The 23678-nt window shown below is 49.9% G+C and overlaps 1 protein-coding gene across 4 annotated transcripts in view; it reads left to right on the top strand.

Moving 5' to 3' along the window:
- Positions 1-23678, top strand: part of LOC139103448 (zinc finger protein castor homolog 1) — a 119280-nt gene that overhangs the window by 67250 nt on the left and 28352 nt on the right. For all 4 annotated transcript variants that reach the window (XM_070658118.1, XM_070658119.1, XM_070658117.1 and 1 more), the window contains 3 exons: positions 9125-9197; positions 9953-10401; positions 10482-10770. In XM_070658118.1, coding sequence (XP_070514219.1) covers positions 9167-9197; positions 9953-10401; positions 10482-10770 — 769 coding nt within the window. In that variant the 5' untranslated portion in view covers positions 9125-9166. The remainder of the gene's footprint in view (positions 1-9124; positions 9198-9952; positions 10402-10481; positions 10771-23678) is intronic.

Here is a 23678-nt window from a genome sequence, read left to right as displayed (position 1 = left end):
ATCATTCCCGGGGGCCCACGGACGAGCTTCTTTTTCTTCGATCACGGCGAGGAGCAGCCGGAGAACTTTTATGCCCGGCTCGCCCAGCGCCGAGCTCTCAAGCCGATCGCTCGTCCACCTCGTTCGTCCCTTTGTCCTGGTTTCCACTGGGATTCAATTTTACCGGATTTCGCGGAATTTCGGTCGAACCGTCCGCTTTTGGTTTATCTGCTCGCCTACGTTCTTCTCCCCCGTTTTTTTATTTTTATTTTTTTACTTTATTTTTCTTTTTCTTTTTTTTTGGCGACCCGTGAAATTATGCACCGCAGGGATTTGCCAGTTTTCGCGGAATCCCGGCCGCACCGCGACTTTTCGGTCGATGATATAGCTTTTCGTTAGGTTTGCGGAATTTATGGAGATCGGCGCGAATTTCGATTAGCCCGCGCAGTAAATCGCGCGGGTATGAGACGTCACCGAGATAATCCGGATGAGCATTCTGGGCAACGTCTTCCAGATGGTACTTCGCGATAAAGACCGCCCGTAATATACATCCATCAATATTCTTTTTTTTTTTTTACTTCGATTTTAATTCCATTAATTCTCCGCCGGCTACTTTTCTTTTAGCTTTGCCGTTCGAACTTATTTATTATCGCCGTTCCATTTTTGCGACGTAAAGATTCGCGAGTGCGAGCATATGGCTGGTTAGATAGATTTTCTTCGTCGCAAGTGTTTGACGTGGTAGAGAATTTTTTGACGTGCATCGGTTGTATATCCGGGCTTCACAGAAATATATATATATATATATATTCTTTTTTTTTTTTTTTATCGCGCGAGTCTCGACGATTGAAGCACACGCGAATCCGGAGAGATTCGCGGTACTATCGGGCCACGCTCGTAAAGGAACTCGTTCTCTACGTTCCCTCTTTTTCTTTATCTTCCTCTTTTCTCCATTTCTTCTTTTGTAACTCGATGCTCTCGGTGCGTGCACGGGTCTCTCACGGCTCCGGCTCCGAGTTCGACGTCTCATTATGTCAGAGCTAAGAAGATTTCGAGGGAATTCCATACCTCGTTCTGCCCCATTCCGCGTCCGCCCCCGCCACCTTTTACTTTCGTCCCTTCCTGCTTCTCCTCGTCTTCTCGGGGGGAGCACTTTAAGATCACTGTCTGCATTAAATCGCCAAGAACGTTTCCTGGCCGATCGCATCGCGGGCGAAGAGCTATTTGCGAGGGCTCCGGGAGGTTTTTGAAATCGTATTGAACCCTCGCTTTATACATATACTTGCTTCGTAACCTTGACCATTATATTCCGGTCAAACATTTAAGAATAAAAATTTCCGGAGAAGAATATATCAAGTCTCATTAATAATTTATGACGAATTTCGGCCGCCAAATTTAATCCGGGGCGTGCTATTATCCCGCGCCGTTAAATATCGACTACACGTAATTATTTCCCTGTTTTTTTTTTTTTTTTTTCTTCGGGGAAAGGAAAACGCGAGTACGTATGCATGGTGATAAACGACACGGACAGCAGCGCGGAAGGAAATAATTTTAATTGTGTCGCGGTACCGGTTTGATATTTCCAACCGGTTCCGAAGGCGATAGGCGCGAATTTGCATCGGGCCCGCGACACGTACGGCACTAGGTATGAAATAAAGAAAGAAAAAGAGGGAGGCGCAGAGGAGAAGACATCAAACGGGTCTAACGGGATCGCGCGTAATCCAGAAAACTCCGGGCCGGGATTATCTCCCTCTCCCTCCTTCCCCTCGATGACGGTCCTCGGTCGTGCTCGTCGCCGAGAGAGACCAGATTTTTCCATTATTCATCAGGAGCCGAGAGCCGGCCGTCACGCCGCGATTGATTTCTTATTGATTTCTTGCGACTCGCTATTAGGGACCAATCGAGCCCCGTAACCGATCTTACACGCGAGACGCCGATAAAGTATCCGTTGACGGAGTACTCTTAGAAACAATCGGGATAACCGACGCGACGCGTGTCACCGTGAGGACCTCCCGTCCCCTCAATCAGCTTCGATCGAAACTCGCAGTTATAGCCGCCGCACTAATCCGTCTAATTTAGAGGCGACGTCTAATTGGAACGGCCTTTATAGAACTACGCGCAATAAATAAGTAGATTGACAATATATGTTGCAGCTTGTTACGTTATAACTTAATGTACCGCGGCGATAAATAGAAGCTGTGCTTTAATAATTACGATTCAAATCGGTCGTACTGAGAGAGAGAGAAATCGGTCCCGCGGATCGGGACTTCCGTTAAAACGCAGCGAGATTCAGGGGAATCGCGCATCGCGAGACGATCTGAAATATGGCCGGCTCGACACCCGAGACTCTCGAAGAAACGATCGCGTTGCGACTTAACGAAGAAAGCGAGCATTCAACCTCCGTTCAGAAGCGTTTCTTCAGCCGAGGAGACGTTGCGTTCGGTCCATAAAAAGCGGCCCGTGGAAGCGCCGATCGTTTCGCTTCCCAAGTGTAACGTTTGCGAGATGACTCTAATTGGTGTTCGAGGTTGATGAGCGCGTATGCGAGACGCGCAGAATTTTCAATACGTCTTTCTTCTCTTCCCTTTCTCTCTCTCTTTCTCTCTCTTTCTCCCTTCTTTCATCTTTCTCTCTCGTAAAAATCGCTCGCGCGGACGTTTCCTCGTTTTCACGACGCGTAAAAACAATTCCGAAAGCATGGCGCGATGGTGGAGCGGATAATTATAAGGGACCAAGTGCCATTTAGTGAATATAAAAATTCCCGAAGTCTTCTATATTCATGCTGTCATCATTTCATCGAATTACTTTCGACGCTAATACGTGTGAAATTGCGGGCGCCTTGCTTTAAAATAAACATTCTCCCCGCGCGGCTAAAAAGACGCTGCGAAAGGAATAAGTCGCTCGGTTTTCGAAAATTATTTTATTAAAAAAAAAAAAAAAAAAAATTTGCGAATAGGAGCGTTGCGTGTCCCTGCAGCGTCGCTGCCCCCTCGTTACCAGCAATATGGCCCCCTTTTTTAGTGGAAGCCACCCCGAATTGGGCGAAGCCAGACCAGTCCAGGCCGCTATAAATCTCGGAAGTTTTAATGCCCCGCAGCCTGCACGGCAGAGAGAGCCCCCCCTTCCTCTCCCTCTCTTCTTCGCGTTTCTCCTTGCCCCCCTCGTGATATCCTTCCTCCACCTTCGTCCGCATGGCGCGGACCCCTACTTCTCCACCAACCCTTATGTCCGTATTTGCATACGCGCATAATAGCGAGCGCGGCGCGGCCTACCCTTTACTATTAATTTTATAAAATCGCTCGAGCTACCGCCGGTCGCGCGTCCCTTCTGCCTTATTTAAATAACGGATTTTCGAAATCTCGTTTTCAGAGCCGCCGGAGTGAGAAAGAGAGAAAGAAAAAGGAGGGACACTTACATTCGTGCACGTGTAAATTGTCTATGCTTCGTCATATACTTTTTATTTTTTATCTCTTTAATTCTAGACAATTTTTTTTTTTATTATTTCGAGAATAGCCTTAAAAATTGGAGGAAGGGTACCCCGTTGAAATACGCGACGCTGTCGTTTCCTCGCGTTTCACGTATGAGTCAATGTCTATCGATTAATTACTCGGCATTTACTCGTTAATTAGCCTTAAAACTCGGACGTGCGCCGGTAAGCTCCGCGACGATCAAGTCGAAATGACTTACAACGTATTCTTACATTTAGGGAAAAAAGAAAATTCACCGTCGACAACGGCGAGACGGGCTCATTAACAAATTTAATTCCGCCGACATTCTACGCGCACTTTATTGAGATTCAAATTAAGACTCGAATTATTCTAGCGTCCTAATAAAATTATCGGCGGAATTCGCAATGGACCGCCCGGTATCGAAGGAGGAACAGTCGAAAAACTGATTACGACACAGTTCCCCATTTTATTTATTAAGATCTGCAGACGCGGGATAGATTCTCCGAGGCTTTAAAATTGAAGAAAATCGCGGCTAGCCAATTTACATCTTCAATAACGTTCGACGTCCGCCGGCGCATACGGTTTGCAATTGCGTTTTTCGCTGCACGTGAGAATTTTCGAAGGAGGTGATAATAGGATAACAAGGCGGAAAGAAGGGAAAGGCACGAAACGAGGGAAACCGACGTAAAATCGCGCGCTCGAGCCCCGGTCGCGCCTATTAAGACGTTTTAGCGCGGCCGGCGAGGCTTCGCCTTTAAAGGTCCAAAAGTCCCCGTCGCCGTGCCGGCACTACTTAGAGCCGATCGCGGCTTAACTACCGTAACCGTATCCAGGTCTAAATAGTCGGAGTTACGCTAAGTAGCCCTAACCAGATTAGTGAGTCGTTGCGTGCTCTATTTTTAACGGCGCGCGCGCACGGCGCGAACACAGACGCGGACCGTGTTTTACACGGCGGAGAGTCCGGGCGGAACGAGGTGCCGATGAACGGGAAAACGAAGACGGCCGGGAGAGGAGAAAAGGGAGGAGGCGACGTCGCGCGCTTTATCTTAATCCTCGTAAATGGAGCGTACCCACTCGCGGCCTCTTCCTCTCGCCCGGCTCTTCGCGCGCGGCTCCCGGGCCTCGCCCGGTCGTAATTTCGCCGCTCGATGTTCTCTCTCTTCTGGGAAGGAATTCTAGGAGACGCGGAGCGGTCCGTCGCGGGCACGATGCGAAGGCGATCCGCGCGACGATAGCCTTCGCAGTGGCGCAATCCCCGCGGCCTGAGCGAAACCGGCGGGGTCTCTCTCCGTACTCCACGTTCGATTCTTTCGACGCGGCGCGAAGTCCAAATATTAGAAGCAAACATCCTTCCGTCCGGCGACGAGGGCCGAATTTATTTACAAGATGCTCGACCATTAAACGTCGTCCACTTGTCCCGCGGACGAGACGAGGCTGCGAAGGCGCGCAGCAACTCCCGAGACGAGAACGAAGGGCGCGGCGGCCGAAGAGAGGCGTAGGGGGAGGGCAGGAATTTTATTTCCGCTCGCATTAATTTCAACGGCGCAGAAGACGCGGACGCCATAAGGCGCGGCTTGAAATTACGAATATTATGACTTCAACCAGTTCTCAGAATTCTATGTTTTTCATTCTTTAATCTCGGTCCTCTCGTGTTTCACACCATATCTTATGAACACACTCGGCCTCTCTCTAACCCGTTCCCTCCGCGCTCCCCTTCTCGGTTCCGTATCGCGGCGGCAAGGTAGAGGTGCCACACGTGCGAAAGAGTGCAGACGCAGTTTCACGGTAATCCTTGTATGACGGAAAAGTATAAAAAAAATAAAATAAAATAAAAAAATAAAAATAGTCGCGCGAGGAGCCCGTGCTTTATCGCCGACGCTCTTGAGGGCCCGGTGGGATGTTGACTTTCGCTAAGTAAAACTCCGATGGAAGGCCTCTGAATAATTATCGAATACCGAAATAAAGCCGTAGAAATTCGAACGAGCGATAACTCCCACCTTTGGATAGTCACGGCCAAGTTTTCGACACAGCTACGATCGTTTTTTTAATGACGGGCTCAACGCAGCTTATCAGTAACTATCGACTGGCTGCGATGATCAAGCGAGCGTCGCGATAATTCGTGTACTCGGTGACATCGACGCGATCGCGGCATTTTGCCGCACGGCGGGATTCCGAACACCTGGATCTAAGACTCGTCGCTATTTAGAGACGACGTGCGATTCGACGTAAGTCCGCGTTGGTATTATTCGGCGGCGGCGGAGCCTCGGTTTCCGGTCGCTCGTCTCGACGCGAGACGGACGATTAATATACATTTTAAGCCGTCGGTGGCGAATTTGAATAATCTCCTGGTATTCCGCAGCAGGCACTCCAGAAGCCGCGAGGGCCCCTCCAGCCCTCCGCCGGCCGGGAGCCTGGCAACGTTACGTTCGAGTGTTTGACGAGCGAACACGTTACGTCGCCGACTTTTTTGTTTCCTCCTTCTGGCATCGGCATCAGCGTCGAGCTATGTCGAGTGGTAGCCCGCTCTCACGGACCCGGCCGCTGTCTCGTACAATTTTATCCCGTCCCGACCCGTCCCGGCTCATCTCCTTCCATTCGACGCGTTTCTCCTCATGTAGATTTAGATACGCGGCCGATCGGTCTTGAACCCTTCGCTTACCGAACGTCCACGCGAAATGAATCGCTGGAATTGAATTAAAGTCGCGTGGAATATTTAATGGGGCGTTAAAACGTTTGTTCGCCTTTAGCGTCTTCTCAAACGCGTCTTCTCCGGATGCGCGCTGCTCTCGAGGAAAAAACGCGGACTCTCTAAACCGCGAACCGTAATGACTGCAAGTGTCTTAATTATCGTGGGGACGGCCTGCGTTTCTGTGGTTTCGATTTCTTTCGGCCGTCGATTTAGATTCACGACCGTCGCCGGCGCGTGACGCGGTCTCATTAGTAGGCGGTTCGCGGGGCATTTCTGCAATTACGTGAAACGCGGCCGCTCAATTATGCATTATGCCGATCGCCGGTAGTCCACGAGGCAATTTGTCGAGCGTGTGTTTTGCAAGTTGGCAATTTAACAGGCGTTTAATAAGCGCGCCTCTTCCGCCGCCGTTCTCGCGACGTTTTTTATTCCAATTCGTTCACCGGCGGAGCCGCGCTCGTCGCGCCGACGAAAGAAGACGGGATAGAATTCGAGGATTTCCTGGAATGGCGCGCCGCCGTCTCCAGCCTCCCCGGGCCGACTTTTCGTAACTTCGGCTCCGGTGCCTCAAGTATTTGGGTTAAGGTTTGGGAATTTTAGAAATTCATCTGAACGGAATAAAGCCTTTCGACTACCAGCTCTCGTTTCAAACGAAGTTTAAAATTTAATCGGAAAGCGAGGGAGGAGTTCTCGGTTTCACTTGGGTCCAAAGCGAAAAGGTGACGACGGAGAGACTCGCGACTAGCGTGAGGCATCGTTAGGTCTCTTAACGCCGAGCGTAGCGGAGATGAAGTTCTCGTTCCACGGCCGATCACTGGATCTGACGACGATTTTGGTGCACGCTCGGATGCGTGTGCGTGTATGCAGCTTGCACATACGGAGAGGGTGATAATGTATTCAAGGTCCGCCCCGCGCGCCACGTGGTGGGAGTGAAACGGGGCGGCCCGCGCGCCGTAGGTACTGTAACAGATGTTAATTATCCCTTCTGTATAGCCGGGTGAAAAAAAAAAGAATAAAAAAGAAAAAAAAAGGAGTACGGCTCGCGCTCCTTCCTCGCGCGCGGCCCGCTTCGGACATATCGTGCGATCGTACCGCGCGATGCGCATCTCCCCGCTCGCCGCGGCTACGCCTAACGCGCCCGCGCCAATCGCAGGGCGCGCTCGACACCGACCGACCCTACTTGCGATTACGCGCGCGGATCTTTCCGCACGATTCTGCGGACCCCGTCGATGAACCAGGGCGCGAGGTGGAAGCGCGTCGACGATGTAATTCCGTCGCGCGTCCGTCTTATCGGCGACGAAAACTGCACCGACGCTCGCGGATCGGAGAGAGTAATAAGAGCACGGTGGAGAAACGGTGTCGTTACACCGCCGGGCGTTGCGCTCTAATTTTTTTTATCATCGTCTTCGCGATTTGTCAGTGATTTCATTAGCAGGCCGTTTGCCGTGTCCGCGCCAGCGACGAGTGGTCAGCGTTCGAGCTACGTCCTCGCGAGCGGACGCGCCGCGTCTTTTGAGACGATTCCACGCCGCGGACAGGCGGTCGATTACGATTACACGGACGGTAGCGGACTCGGGGTGGCGGGCTGATCTTTCGAGGACCGGTTGGCTGCCGGGTCTGAATAGCGGTCTGTCGTGCGCGCAGGCACAATTTGCGCCTTGATCGAGGAGGCAATAGAAAGCCCTCGTACATCACGGCCCGCGGATCGGTACGACAGGTTGGAATTACGGCGCGTGTCGCCGATCGGTTCGACGGCACCGAGACGGTTTCCGCTTAAAGGTTAATTATCTACGACTCGGCTCATCAAGACCGCCGACGATCGGCAATTATCATCGCGAGCCGCCGCGGTCGTCGCGACGTACCTCGTCGAGCGCTGCGAATTCTCGGATATCGTTTTAAAGACCCGCGATGCATCTCAACGATTCGCGTTTGAATATATAAAATCCCGACGATCGTCGGGACGCGGTTTCTTTCCGCCGCGCAAGCGACGTCGATTAAACGCGACGTTAATAAAAGACGGCCGTCTCGCGACGGGGGGACCCCCGAAGGGGTCAAACCCGCACGCCAAAAAAGGCAAACGGCTATACGTGCGCTGACGTAGGTGATCGCGTAGCGAACGACGTCGGTAGAAGCGGGTAAGAAGTCATTTTCCAACGGATTGAAATTCCATTCCGCCGTTTCTCATTGCGGGCGAGCCGAACCCCGAGAGCCGTAAGGCCATGAAATGACAGTTAGTGCGAGTATAACCCTTTCCGAGATAAACCCTTTCGATTGGCCGGACGTTAATGTGCTTATCACGCCGCCTGTGCCGCGTATCCTTTTATTGTTTCTTTCTCATTTCTCATTTTCTGTTTTTTTTTTTTTTTTTTTCCTTTCTTTTCTTTTCTGTTTCGTCGGCCGTCGTCTCTTCTGTCGCCTCGTTCGCTTTTCACTCTCTCTCTCTTTCTTCGCGTCTCATTCTCTCCTCCGACATATCGCTTGCCGCCGTGCAACACGACAGCGTGTAATGGGCTTAAAGGTCTGCATTCCAATAACCGAGAAACGAATTGTCGTGCACTCGCGCGTTATCGCGCCAGGCCGGTCGGCCGCTCGAAACTGGCAGCGCCGAGGCCAGCGCTAACGCTCGTATATCACCGTGGCTTTTGTTACGGTGACGTGCCTTTGTTTTCGCCTCGTTTTCGCGATTCTCTTGCGTCGCTCCCACCGCAAGCGCGGTGCAGTCTCGGAGACATCATCGGTAAACGTTGCACTGTCGTCGGGTTTTCACTCGAGGCCCGGGGTCCGCACCGCCGCGAATCACCTCGCGAAATCAACTGCTTACCGCGGTAATTTCCCCTTTGTTCGAAACGAGCTGCGATATCCTGCACACCGGCAAAGCAGTTATACCACTCCTCGGCCGGGCAATTCTCACGTGTCAGCGAAAACACGTGGGAAGCGAGAGAGACGGTCCGCGTGTGTGCCGTACCGGCCGAAGTTCGAGAGCGCAGTATTATATCGAGTTTTCTTTCAGGATGCGGTGAGTGAGGCCGGCAGGTTCGTGAGGAGGTTCGAGATGTCCGCCGTAACCAGCCCGTATGGCCCTGGTAAGACTGAGCAAATTTATTAACAAATTTATTAATTCACGCCGAGTATAACAATAATTAATTAATTATTCGTCGCGTAAGCGCGTTTTTGAAAAATTAATACGCGGACTCCGGCGGTAAATTGCGCGCGGGTGTGATACGTTTGAGAAAAGGGATCACTTGCCGTGCCATTACGTTGACCCCGGCCGGCGGGATTCTCCGCGTTTACGTCAAGAAATCGTCCCACGTGGATCGCGGCGCGATCGTCTTGGATCCCCAACGGTAAGTGAAAGCGGCGATCGCGGCGCGAGTTTTACGAAATTGCGTACGCGCGGTCGCTGGTGTTCCGAGAAGCGGCACAGCATCCAGCGAGTTCGCGCCGATTGTAATTGACGCTAAAAGTTGATATCTATTAACTGCGATATGAGAAACGAGTCGGCGCGTTACGCGGCATCGCCTTGAAGCGCAGCGGCGTTCGTTGCGCGGAATTAGTGGCCATTGTCGACTCTACCTTCGTAATGCAAATACCGCGAGGCATCGCTCGTCCGTGATCGCCTTTTATTCCACGTTCGACGTTCCCGACGTGATTTCAGGGGTTCGGAGGGGAGGGAGGGAAAACCGACGGGTGTAAAAATGAGCCGGGGGAACAGCTTGAGATCGGGCACGGTTTCTTACGCGCGATGACCATTAGCGTCGGTCGGGCGAAACGGAACGATAGAATTACGGCGGTTCCGTCCAAACGAGACAGCGATCGAGTGAACTTCATCTTTCATCAGCGGAGATGCTTTCCGACTCGGTCTACAACTACGCGACGACCCGACGGGGCGCCACCGACCAGGACAGCGACTCCCAGTACGAGGCCCAGGCCCAGTTGCAGATCACCAGCAGCATCCCGAGCAAGCCCCGGAACAAGAGGAAGAATTTCAAGCCGATAAGCAGCCGGATGGCGGAGGTCTCCGACGAGTCCGAGAGAGACGACGACGAGGCCGACGTCGTGGAGGAGAGCTCCAGCGAGGTTCTCGAGTACGAGAGGAAGACGATGCTGCTGCCGGTGGACGAGAGGTCGAAGCAAAGGCTCAACAACAACGAGGCCAGTCCGATAGACCTCTCGGTCGCCACCAGGCCGCCGTCCTCCGACGCCGACGACGACAGCGCGGACTCTCTCAGGCACAAGTTCATCTTCGAGCAGCTTAGGTCACAGAAATTTTACTCCCCCGGCGCAGAGGTGAGTCGCAATCGGGAAGACCGTCCGCTTTCTTTAATTTTACTCGTTAACGTGACGTTTTTTGCCTTCGAATTGTTCAGGCGAGAAGCCCGAACTCCGACTCGTCGGAGAGAAGCGGGAGCGGCGTCTTGGACGCGGAGTCGTCGCGCTTGGACGATCAGGACCAGTTCGAGGACGAGCGGGCCAACGATGTCGATGGCGAAATCGAGCTCGAGCGAAAGCCCTTCGAGGGGATGAGAGAATACGCGGAGTCGACGATGCAGGAACTACTGGCGATCTACGGGCTGGCGGGAGGTGAACTCGCGAAATCGGTCAGCAGGCAGTTGCCACCCACCTTTCTCAACCCGAACGTTGGTCAGCAAGCTCAAGGTAAGTGATTCTTCAAGATTCAACGATTTATATTTAATCGAATAGGTCGATGATGTACTGTATTTTTTTTCTTTTTTTTTTTTATTTTTTATTTTTTTTTTTTTTCTTGAAGCAATTATTATATTATGCAGCTTTGCCGCGTCAAAAATTAAAATTAACGTCGTGATTCCGAATGGTCATTAAAATCGTTGTAGCGTTGTTAGGATCGCTCGCATTGCCTTAAGTCGTCAGATACGAATCAGAAATTGGCATCGAATTCAGGGTTGGCGTGGGATTGATCGCCGAACCACAGCTGACCGTTCGCGATCGAGTTTGGCCGAGTATCAATTTCACGCCTCACTTGCTGCGAGAGTAATCGATGGGCGAAATTCGAACGCCGTCGCCGTGCTTTTTTGACGGGCCGCAAAACGTCTGGATTCGCGTCGACGGGAATACGAAGCGGATTAATGCTCGCGACGGACGGGTGGGCGTGCGGTGGTACCTCCGACGATTTGTCCGGGTCCGGCCGATTGCCGGCCTGGTAGCCGCGATCGTCGCTCGATACAAAGTGAATTAGAAGCCTCCGCCGAGCAGTGGCGGTTACGTCAGCTGGCATTGCGATAAACGAATGCACTTCTCGCGATGTGCGTGCCCGTGCGAAAGAATGGGGGGGAGAGGGGTCGAAGGAAGAACGGGGGAGGAGGGAGGCTCGCATAGAGGAGCCGGCGGCTTTCGGTCGGGACTGTACGTGCACCAGAACAGAATGTGGCACTTACATATTGCCGGTGCATCGCATATGCGCGCACGTGAATATGTGATGGCTCTCGCAAGATGGCCGACTTATAACTCATAAAGTCGGTCGGTCTCGGCTGCGCGCTAAGCGTCGACCGCCCGACCCGCGATCGATGGATGCCTCCGAGATCAACCGGCGTCATCGTTTCCCGTTGCGGCCGACCGGCGTGGGTTGACGCTCACCAAGAAAATTCCCCGCGGTCCGGAATTCTTCGCGTTGCCTCGGTTCTCGCGCTCTCTTTCCTCTCCTTTCCTCCGCGCGGCATCACGCGGATTATCCGCTCTACGAAAATAGTTTCTCGATACGCGGGTGCCTTCGTCCGAAGGCAAACGGTGGAATTGCAAATCTGTTAATTAATTTAGATCCGGGAATATTTCAAGGCGGCCGTGACAATGCGCGAGTTTGTCATTTTCATGAATAATTCAGGCGATAGTGGGCATTTTCGAATAAAATCGAAACGATACCACCCGATACCGTGAAAGTGACGCGAAATTCGACACAATCTTGCGCTCGAGAACAAAGGCCGAGGTGAAGAGTCTTCATCCGTCCTCATTATCGCGTCTTCCAACCACCTACGTGCAGGTGACGAGGAACAAATGTCGGGGCATCTCGCGATACTATGTGCCGCGGCGATTGGCGCAAAAAAAAAAAATCCCGCATGATTTATCATGTAAAAGACCTGAGCGCGGCAACGTATCATCTCGACACGCTAGAATAACGCTCGATAAAAACCGGGAAGGACGGCACTTCTTATCGATCTTGGGCAAACTTACTCGTGTCTCTATCTCGCGCTCTCGACGATCTAACAAGCAAATATTGCGAAAATATTACATCGCATTAACATTACAAATAAAACAAAAAAAAAAAGAAAAAGAAAAAAGAAAAAGAAACAAAACAAAAATTAAAACGTCAAGCATACTTAATGTCCAGAAACATCTGTTAATTAGAAAATCCGCTCGCGGCCTATTTTCAACGTTTCTAAATTTTTTTACAAACCAGTTGCGCGACCATTTCTTCGCCAGACTTAGCAGCCGGTTAACCGCTCCGTTTCATGGCGCCGCGATATTAAACGCGGTACACTTAGGGCGCGGAAAAGGTGTGTGCCTACACGCGTGCAATCGTCAGGCGAGCGGTAATCCGAAGAAAAGCCGAAAACTCGCCTAGGCGCTCGAGCGCGAGAGAAAGAGACACGGGTATTTCGGTGGGATCGAAGGGTGAGGTGCGCCGAGAAGGACGAGGGGGGGGGGGAAGATACCGCGGTGCCTCCGTGAACCCATTAATCATTCCACCCGGATAAAAGGCAGCGGGGATGAAAAGAGAAGACGGACAGTCGGATGGACAACGGGCAGGCACGCAGCAGACGCTGGGACGAAGCGGGAAGCCCTTTCCCTCTTTCCCCGTCCGCTTCCTTTCGCGAGGAGCGCGAGCGCGGGCGCGCAGGATCATTTTTTACTTTTGTCCTTTTCGAAATTCGTCGGGCGCGCCGTCATTGTCGGGACCCGCGGAGACTTTCGAGAGACAGGCCCTCCTCCCGAGGCCCCCGGGCGTCCTTCCGTTCCGCGGGACCAGATTCATTAACTGATAGCGCACAGGATTCTCCTGCCCCTCTTCTTCTCCCGGCTCGATTACGTTTTTTTTTTAACGATATCCATCCGAGAGGAATGATCATCGAGTGCCACCCGTTGGGCAAGAAAATCCGCCCTCTTTTTTTTTTTTTTTCTCTCCGCGCGCGGATCGTCGTTCAATTTAGCGAGGAGCTTTAAAAAGTAATCGACGCTACGGCGGATGATTATTTAGTTCTCGAGAGGGAATGGATCCATGAGCCCGATGGTCTTTGGCTGTTTTTAAACCGCTGTCGTTAGACGTCTCTCTTCGGGAAGAAATTCCTCGACGCGGAGCTTCGAAAAACCGAGCCTTGCTCGTTGAAGGGAGAAACGGCCGCCGCGAATCCCTCGTTAAGAAACGTCGGACTCGAAAAGCCAGGTTAACTCGAACTGCTATTCAACGAATCTGTCGTATCTACTGGCCGGGTTTTAATTCGAGTCGTTGGCAACAAGGAGAGGAACGACGAATCGATGGTATTAAGAACGGGGGAGCCGGCGGTGGGCAGGGGGAGTCTGGATCAGCCTGGTTACGAGCTCTTATATCCTCCGAGGCGCGTACCCCGTCGTATGAGTTAGGTATGATGGTACCCGAGGACGAATCGTTGCGAGATCGAAATCGGAGCTTCCTTCTTGAAAGCGGACAAAGAGGCCTCCCTTCTTGGTTGACGAGAGGCGTTAAGGATCTCAGGTGGTCGTTGAATCGAGAATTGTCATGTTTATTCGTGAAATTTATGCGCGTTAAAAAAAAAAAGAAAAAAAAAAGAAAAGAGAGAAAGAGAGAAAAAACGGAAAAGTTACAGAGAGAAGGAAAACAGCGTCGGAGCTGAGAAAACAGGTTGCGTTAGTCATTACCTCAGATTTTATTTTTATTCTTAGACTTTCTAAATGATTTACGTCGCGTGCTTCTTACAATTTTCTATTTTATTAGATATTCCGCGATAACGCGCGAAACTGCGCGGGCCCCCGAGTATTTTCTGCCGCGAAAAGCAAAGAACGTGGAATAAGGCGCGGAGAGAAAGACCCGGCGAATCACGCGAGACGTTGATCGCCGCTGAATTCCCTCGGTGCGACGAGATCGTGAAACGTTTTATGAAAGCTTTTATGAAAGGCTTTACGAGCGGCGGACTGAACTGGGGCCCCGAGTTCGCTTCTGCTACACACGTGCTGTCACGGCGACGAGAGAGCCCCCCCCCCTCTCCCTCCTCTTCGAAACCCCGCGGGGCCCCATTCTCATCCACCGCTTCTCTTTATCTTTCCCTCTTCGCGCGGCTTCGCAGAGAGTTGCGTTTTCTCTATCGATCCTCGAAAGTGCCTCGTTTTTCATCATCATCATATCCGTCGTCGATACCTCTCTCTCTCTTTCTTTTTCTTTCCCTATCTCGTACTCTCATTCCTCTCGGATGTATTTTACGACAGTATTTTCCTCGGCTGAAACTTTTTCGCGACGCCGATGGATAAAAGTTAGATTAACGTTTCGCGAGAGCACTGGAATGTCAGCGTCATTTGCATGAGAAAACCAACGAAGAGAGGCGCTTGAATTTTTTTTTCTCCCCCCCTTCTTCGCGTGTTCTCCATTTATGGACAATTTTCTCCGAGACTCGGGTTTTCCTACAGTCATCCGTGTAACCGTTGACGCGGTCCGCGCAACGCGTTGATGTCCGCTTCCGGGTCAATTGGACCTCCTCAGCTTTTTTGTTCTCCAATTAAGTTCTGAGTCAGAGAGCGGCGAGAAGGGGGGGCTCTATTGACGTTGGACGCGGTACAGTCCTCGCAGCAGTCGGCGACGATTCCGCAGACCTCTTCTCTTGGGCCTTCGCTTTTTTTTTTTCTTTCTATTAAAAAAAATTTTTTTCTATTGCCGGCGATACTACCGGCGATTGGAATCGTTAACGAGTTCGTTTGCGTCACGAGCTTGATTATTTGCGAAGATTCAGAATTTTTCTCCGCGATTATAAATTGACGTATCGATGAACTTTAACACCGAGGCGTCACCGAGCGAGAAGGCACAGAACGGTAATCAAGTTAAACTACCGATTACGAACGGTTATTATATGTTCGACCGACTGGGCGCTTTTTGCGAAATCATCTGGGAATGTAAATTTGTGACTTTATTCTTCTATGAAACCAACACCGGCAGAAAAAAAGAAGAAAAAGAAGGGAAAAAAAAAAATAACACCGAGGAAAGAAAAAAGGATCGGATTTGGTTATTGTATATCTCTCGCGGGGCAAGATCCTTTCCCGTTCTCGTCTCATTCTCCGCGAGCGTTCTCCTCGCTCTTTTTCCTCTCCCCGCGGCATCTTGTTTATTTTGCCCGTCAGCTCGCTGACACTTGGACATTCGTTTAAATTTAGAATTCAATAGGTTCCTTTTACCGGCCGTACTTTCGTGCCTTAACGGATTCCCCGCTCGCCGAAGATTATTTGTTTAATTCCAGCACCACGTCGATCTCACCGCCGTTTCCCGGTCCCGCGTATCTCGTCCTCGTCCGACGACTGTCAAACCCGGAACTCGCCTCTTCTTCTTCTTCTCCTCTCGCGCTGCTGGCCGTTTAACGCGTAACTATCTCGAGTGCGTTCCTCTTTCTTTCTTATAGACACTCCGGGCAAACCGACGACAAACACCGTATGACATTACGCTTTTCAACGGTATCTCAATTATCATTCTCTTATCGATGGTCTTTCGCGAGAAAATTACCCGCGTTTTATTGTTTTATTTTTTTCTGATTGGAATATACATCGACTTGTCAAGCGACTCCGTTTTCAGAAAGAAATTCACATTTTTGTAATTAAATAACAATGCTCTGCCAAGTGTGCTTTGTAATCGGTATCATATTTATTTAATAATATTCACCACGTGTGATTAAAAAATTTCCGCGACGCTTTGCCGCGCCAGAGCGCGTTTTTCCTTCTCAATGTGTAACTTTTCTCGGCCCCGCCGGTAATATTCCGGCATAAGTGCATCGATCGCTTTATTACTTTATTTCCTCCGTGCATATACTTACACCGGTGCCGGGCGAGGTGCGAGTTTTACGGCCGGGTCCTCTCTCTTTGTGCCGGCCTCGCCGACGCAACGCCGGCGACAAGTAGTTCTCGTCGAATCAATGGATTGGGATCCAACAGACACCTCGTCGTCTCGCCGCATCCTCGATAATTTTATCTTTACGAGTACCGGTTTCGCGCGCGCTTATCCCCGTCCGAGATTAGTCGCCGTTACATGCGAACGCGAGAGAAACTCCGTATTTGCGAAAATTGCCCTCCCTTTCGCGGCTTTAAACATTTTTATTCGGCCTGCCTTATTCAACGACGTTTTTATGCGAAGGAAGCATTAGCGGCGGTAACGTTTATTATTTGGTATTATTAGTTATCGCTGCGAGATTTATTCATGTATTTTTAAATTAGCTTCAAGGGATATCTTTAAACTTTATCTGTCATATATCTAAATTATTATTTCGTGAGTGATGAAAAAAAAGGGCCTCATGCTTTTTCTCCTTCTTGCTCGCGGTGTCAATAATCGAATAAAAAAAAAATAATAAAAAAAAATATAAAAAAAAGAGAAAATAAAAAAAAAGGAGACCTTCCATTAGCATTTCCACGGAGACTCTGTAGGCTTGATTAATTTTTCAAACGCTCCCACCTCCAATTTTGTCGATGCGCGCGTTGAGATAGGGAAAGTCGGAGAAAGAAAAAGAAAAAGAAAGAAAAAGTTGAGAAAGAGAGAGAAAAAGGCAGAGGTGCATCGTGGCCAAGAAGGCCCATTAGGCTTCACGGGCGCTGGGACCTCGTGGGTCCCTTGTCAGTCTCCGAAAACCAGAAAGTCAGCTTGTCAAATTAATCACGGATGACCAATCCATCAGGAGGCATTCCTAGCCGAGGAGGATCTCCTTCGTCGTTGCTGTTGTCGTCGTCGTCTCTTCGTGGTCCTCGTCTTTTTCTTTTTTTTTTTTTTTTTTCTTCTTTTCCACGGCCGGCCGCGTGATGCCGACCACATCACCTCTCCAACTGGTTTCACCAACTCCCAAATCAATTTTGTCCCCGCGACAATTAAAAATGTTCGCTAATTATTTCTGACCGTGCATATTAAGCGCGTTTGCGGTGTTAAAGCGAGTGGCCGATTGATCTCGATTACGCGAACCGTAAACCTTGCGATGGTAGTGGAAGTACAGCGTGTTTGTTCGTGAGAAAAATTGTAACGGAGACGCGAAAGGTGTCGATAACCCTTTGCGCCTTTTATGCCACGGTTTCGGAGCGTCTTGAGAGGAGCCCCCCCCTCTGCTCGTGAAAAGACTGTGACGGACAAACGAGAGAATAAGAGCGGATTATCTCGTGGGAGTGAGGATACCCGAAAACACATGGCCGGTACAGTCGAAGAAAGAAACGCAATCAGACCTGCACGCGGGAATTTTTTCGATTTGTATTGCAGTCCTCTCTCTTTTTATTTTTTTTTTCTTTAAATTTGTTATTAATTGATTTAGTCGTCACCGATATTTATTTGGCACTTGCGCAAAATTTTATCGTGCCAAGTATTTATTGCAGTCAATTGCCAAATTAATGGCCTACAAGTCGACTTTAGAATCGAACGAGATTAAATTCTTGGACGGTTTATATTTAAATCAACGTTCCATTGTTTAACGCAGTCACTTTTGATTATATCTTTTCATGCAAATATTTTTTTTTCCTTTTTTTTTTGTACAAGATGTAATTAATAATGAGGTACGTTAAAACGCAACAAAATTCTTTTTACGACGGACATCAGATAAATACGTAAACGCGGCGGGCGAAATATTGCTGACTCTTATGAAGGGCTTAAAGAGAAATCGCGTTGCTCCGGGGCGACATTGCCAAATAAAGGGTTAAGGGCCATGCCGAATTTCAGAAGCCTTTCATCCGTGCCGGATGACGCAGGCGAGAGAAAAGACTCGCGAAAACCAGTTTGTTCAACCTAATACGGTGCCCGTGGCATCGGCGATCTTAATGAACTTCTATTTCTCTCTCTTGCTTTTTTTTATTCGTTGCTTCTTTTCTTTTGTACTCTCTCTTTCCGATTTCTACTAAAAATCGTAGAATTTCCACGGAGTCGCGGCATCGTTGAAAATCATTAAACGAGAGCGAACTTAAAGATCGGAGGTGAGAAACCATTGAAGATTCCGCGGTTAAACGTGACGGACGTAACACCAATTACGTGAGACGTGTCCTATTTCATGTCACAGGCAAGAAGACGATCTTCATTCAACGAGAATTTTTCTCGTGCAAATACAATGAAGATCGTAAATTTTTTTATGCGACGCTTAGAGACGCGGGGGAGAGAAAAAAAAAGAGCTCGCGGAACGCATTAAGGGCGATTGTCTAATTTTAATATTCAGATTCTAGTCGGGAACCGCGTCGGTCAGAAAACGGAATCAAGGCGAAGATGGGATTTTCGGAGAAAGAGAAAGAGAGAGAGAGAAGTGGAGAATGGTCGAGTATAACCGATTCTCGAACTCATAAATTTTAAATTATGTCAAGCAAAAAGAAAGGACGCGCGATGGGACCCGACCTCGGATAAAATAAGAGGAGCGCGTGGGGTACGCCGTTCTCCCTGCTGTGGGGCCCCCGGTATGCTCCAGAAAAAGAGGGGAGGGAAGAGTGGAGGGAAGCCCTCGTCCGGCTGCAAGCGCGAATAAAGATTAAAAATTATTTTCGCGCAACGCCAGACGGAATTATCCCGCGTAATTATTCATCTGAGCTTTTCGAGGTTTCTTGAAATGAACGCGAGGAGATATCGGAACGAATATAACGCGTAAAAAGTCGGACGCGCGTTATTTCTCGCAAGATGCACGCAATCAGGCGGCGAGGCGGCGATGCATCACGATACCGTCAGGCCGCGGCGATTAATTCTGTCCGATTTGCATATGTGTTGGACAATCAGAGGAGTATTTCCCTCTCGTCTCCGTGCCGTCCGAACGAGAGAGAAAATCGTAAACTCGGCGCGCAGGCAAAAACGGCGAGACTAAAGGCCACTGTCAGGGAATTATTAGGGTTTCTACATCGTAAGGCCCCGCTGGCAGCACAGACGGCCTGGCCCGGCGGTGGGACGAAGGGCTCGCTGCCTCGACACGTTTTCCATACGCGAAATCGCTTTATGGGTACGAAATTTCGTAGGGTCCCATTACCGCGCGTCGGGTGGGGCCCCGTCGAGTCGAATTTCCGGCATTAATTCGACATTATGCGATATTCAAATCTGCGCCGTGGAATTTTTTCAGTCTAACGAGATTCTACCTTCCCCTTTTTCCCCTCTCTGCCCTCACGAATCTGAGCTCTTGTTCCCCCCCCCGGTCGATGCGCGGGGTTCGAGGGCTCGCTCCATTATAGAAAATTGCGGAATATGCCGGAGTGTCATTTTCTTTTTATTGTGATGATAATTCCAACGCTGACCGTTCGATTATACGCGCCGCACAAGCACACCTTTGCACGTCGGTTGGTATAAATTATATTTCACGGGATTATTACAACTATAGATTTCATATTATTGAAGCTTGTATTAACGAGCTCAACGCCGTACGTTAATTCAGGCTCTAATTAGGTCTGGGTCGAGTTCGCGCTGTGCACTTCGTGTTTCTCGGGCATGGGAAATTACTCGAGAATTATCCCATCGGGCTCTTCGGATCGGGCGCGAATGAACAGCGATCGGACAACGGGATGCTGGGCCGTGCGCGCAAGCGAGGACCGCCGAGTAGCGCGTGCGGCGTTCCTTTGTTCGCGGCCAGTTTCATTTTTCGAGTATGGAGGATAATTAATCTTGGGTGGGCATAAAAGGGTTTTCGGGTTCGGCCACGAGAAAAAATGAGCGCAGCAGCTCTGGCGTTCGGCCGCGGCCAGTTGTTCCCCGGCCCTTTTTTCTTCCTCCCCTACCCGCGCCTGTCTACCCTCGGGGGCCTCGCACTCTTCCCCTTCGGTTGACTCCTGCCCCCGCACTCATTCTCCTCCATCTTAAGCATTTCTCTCCCGCTTTCTTTCTCTCCCCGATCTCTTTTTCCATCTCCGAACCTCTTTCTTTCTCGTTTATCCACTTAGCCGCCTCCCACACGTAACACCGCCAGGGACCCTAAGCCATCACGTAACCCCCGGTATCTCCGATGTCTAGCCACCCTTGCCGCCAGTTCTCCCTCCCCTCCTCCCCTTACTCTTTTCGTTTTTCTTTTTTTTTCGGAATTTGAGTCAATAAAAAATCGCTTGGAACAAAGAAACGAACGGCCGCCAATTTCTCACCGGATAATGCCCGGACTCCGTCGGCCCCGGGGAGAAGGCTAATCACGACTGGGCATCTCGACTTCTGTTAGGTGTTAAAAATGGACACCGCGGGGCCCTGCGTTCTTTATCTCGCGGGTCCAGGCCATGCAGATTTCTCTCCCCTCACGGACTGCTCGCTCTTCGGGACGTTAAATATTAAAATTTGGAAACATTACACCCCGGTCGTGCCCGCCCGAGATTCTCGCTCTCGAGAAGGTGAAGTAGTGATAAAGTATCGGGAGAATAGCGTGCATCAATTTTTACCTTCGTTACGAAACGGCTTGTCTCGGGTGTTTTCGAAAAAAAGTTCACTCCGCCGCTTTTGTCAGAAACTTCGCTCGGACTCGCTTTTATAAGCGCATTCGATTCGACGAACGGCGCAAGATCGTGTTTCCAGTTGAGAGTTCTCTAATGACGCCAGCGCGTTTGCCGTGGCCGATATATTAACCGCGATTGCGACGGGCTTGATAGGGAATCGGTGATCCATCACGGAGATACGATGCGAAACTCTGCTTTCTCCCGAGATTCTTCTCGACCGTGCGCCGCTCGATAAATTCACCGCGCGATTAGGAATCCCCCCGTCGTGCGTTCCTCGGGCAAACGGTAACCTCCACACTTCCGCCGGCGATTCCGGTTTATGTTAGATGGCGAGCCGCACTACGTATGCGGCTAGGCACGCGTAACGTGAGGCCCTGAACGCGCCCGTGTTTCGTTACACGACGGCGAAGCGCTCGAAATTCGATTCTGACGAGAAACAAGAAAGCCGAAGCTATCGGCCTGCCGGCAATCTCGCCTTCGTGTTTGGAATACCGAATTTACGTAACGCGGTGCGTCACGGCCGGGAGGAATCGCGTTGAAAACCGCGCGATGGGCTAATATTTCATCAACCGTTAATTCATTATTCACTCGTCGCTTCTCCCTTTCTTTAAACCGCGTTTTAAAACTTTCCGGCTCGCTCTAAGCGTTCTCGTGCGATTAATCCGAGAGCAACCGCCGCAGAAGAGCAGATTTCGCGGGAAACCAGCGCGCGATTACTCAGATTTCTCAGCGAAAGGAGTGCCTCGGTCTTTCTCCTCGGAAATGCAACTACCTCTTGCCGCATCCCTTCGATTATCCCCCCCGGAAGAGCTACCCGTTCGCGCGGGGTCGAGAGAGTAAGACGAGGAGAGCGCGACCCCGTGAGCACCGTCTAACCCCTGCGGGTCATAGAGAGAGCGGCATTTTACCGACTATTAACTCGCCTTTACCCCTGTTTCTTACCCTCGCGGTCTCGCCCGAGGGATGTCGAGAGAAAGGGACGGAGAGGGTTCCGACGAGACAGAGACGAAATTGGAAAAGGTGCACGCGGAATCCCCTCGCGCGTGTATTTCTTTTTCCCCACTTGAGTAATCTCCCGGGTTTTTTTCTTTTTTTTTTTCTTCTGGCGCGTTTTTGCCCCCCCTGCGATATTTCTCTTTCCGCTTTTCCGGGCTTTTCCCGAGATGGACGCGTGCAGGTAGCGGGCCAGGTACCTGCGCGACTTCTCAAAGGGCGATAAAAAGAGGAAAGGGAGGAAAGAAAAAAAAACGCTAGATCTCTTCGGGGGTCACGGTCGATTTAATCCCTGAGAAAAATTGCGTGAACCCTTAGCTCGTCCAGCGGAGTCGTCGCAGTCGATTTTGAGGGTTAACCGATTTCCCTGCGAAATTTGAAATCTGAGAACGCGGTTTTTTCTTTTCTGTTTTTTTTTTTTTTTTTTTTTTCTTTACCGTTTTCCGATTTGACCTGAGAGAGCGGTACACCCGTTTAAAGGCTTAAGTATCTCGTAAAAATGGGCTCGAGGATACGAGACGAGGTCTTGGCTCCCTCCTCTTTCTTTCTTTTTGTTCGCGCGACTTCCGAGGTTAGAGGGTCGGATGTCAGTCACCGTCTCTAATTTGAACATCGAACGTATATATTCGAATAATTGCATTTAATTTGTTAAGCCTTCTAAATATAGAAATTTCAGCAAACGTAAAGCGACATTTAACTTTAAAGTTATGCAAACTTCTTTTTTGTATTCAAACTATCGCTTTCGAATAAATTTATTTCGCGATAAAAGATTTTGCATTTTTTTTTTTACATAATTGGATTCTGTTTTGCGTAATTCTCTTCGCTTTTATTTTACGAGGTTTAACAATTTAAGTCTTGTCACGAATGAAAGATTTATCTTTATTCCCGTATCGCAACACGTTATGTTTCGCACGGTGTTTTATAAACGAGGAATCTCGGAAAGATGACTCGCCGCAACATGCTGTTCTTTTTTTTTTTTTTTATTGCGATTGTGTATTGATGGAGCATGACTCGCCGCTATGCGAGACGATTTGGAGCAAAGACGAAAGGGAGAACGTCTCCGGTGGAAAAGAAACATCGGATCCCCGCGGCGCGGTATCTCCTCCAGACCGGGCCTTAAAAATCGAGTCAATTTAAGGACTCGGCCGCGAGCGAGATACGGAGAAACGCGTATATGCATGCGATTCTTCAGGAATCTCCCTCGCACGGATGGGAATCCATTTAGTACCGAAACGAGCGTCGAATCTTTTTGCGCTATTTACAGCAGCGCACCTTCGTTCATACATTTTTATTAATTATAATCCCTCATTAATCATACACGGAATACAAAATTTTACGTTTAATCACGATGCCTGAATGGCCGTGGAATCGAAATCGCGCAACCGGCGGAACCGAAAATATTACATTGCGAGGCGAGCACTTTCCCACAATCGGTTCTTCGTTTCTACGGGGGAGTCCGTATTACGATGGATAGCTATTTTTCACCGATCGACGAAAAAAAAAAAAAATCGCGTCGATGGTGAGCGAACCGTTCATTGTGACACAGGATACTTCGTTCGTTTAATGAAAAAAGGTGGGAAGTGCGTGAAAGAATAAAAGAAGGATTCAGCCGCGAGAAACGAGGAGGGGATAAATTGAAAAAGGAATAAAAAAAGCGAGAGATCCAAGGGGTTTCGTAATTTTAGTAGACGTCATCGATCTAACCTTCGGGAAAGGCGTTCCAGGGGGGTCTCAAAAGTTTTCTTTCAGCGAAGGGATTTTTAAAGCCCTTTCCCGACTCTAAGTCCACTCCTATCATGCCCCTCTCTCGTTTACCTTATCCCGCGTCCGTTCTCAGCGCTTACTTGCGCGAATAAAGCGCGTTCTGTCTACCTGGCGTCCGCATACGCGAAGTTCAGAGCAGATGTACCTGCCGGCAGTCGATTACGCGGCTTTTAGAATTGAGACGTCTCAAT

The sequence above is a fragment of the Cardiocondyla obscurior genome, linkage group LG06 (genome assembly GCF_019399895.1).
Source record: "Cardiocondyla obscurior isolate alpha-2009 linkage group LG06, Cobs3.1, whole genome shotgun sequence".
NCBI classification, from domain to species: Eukaryota; Metazoa; Arthropoda; class Insecta; order Hymenoptera; family Formicidae; genus Cardiocondyla; species Cardiocondyla obscurior.
The sequence above is the reverse complement of the archived record's forward strand: the minus strand, read 5'-3'. Positions and strand labels throughout refer to the sequence as shown.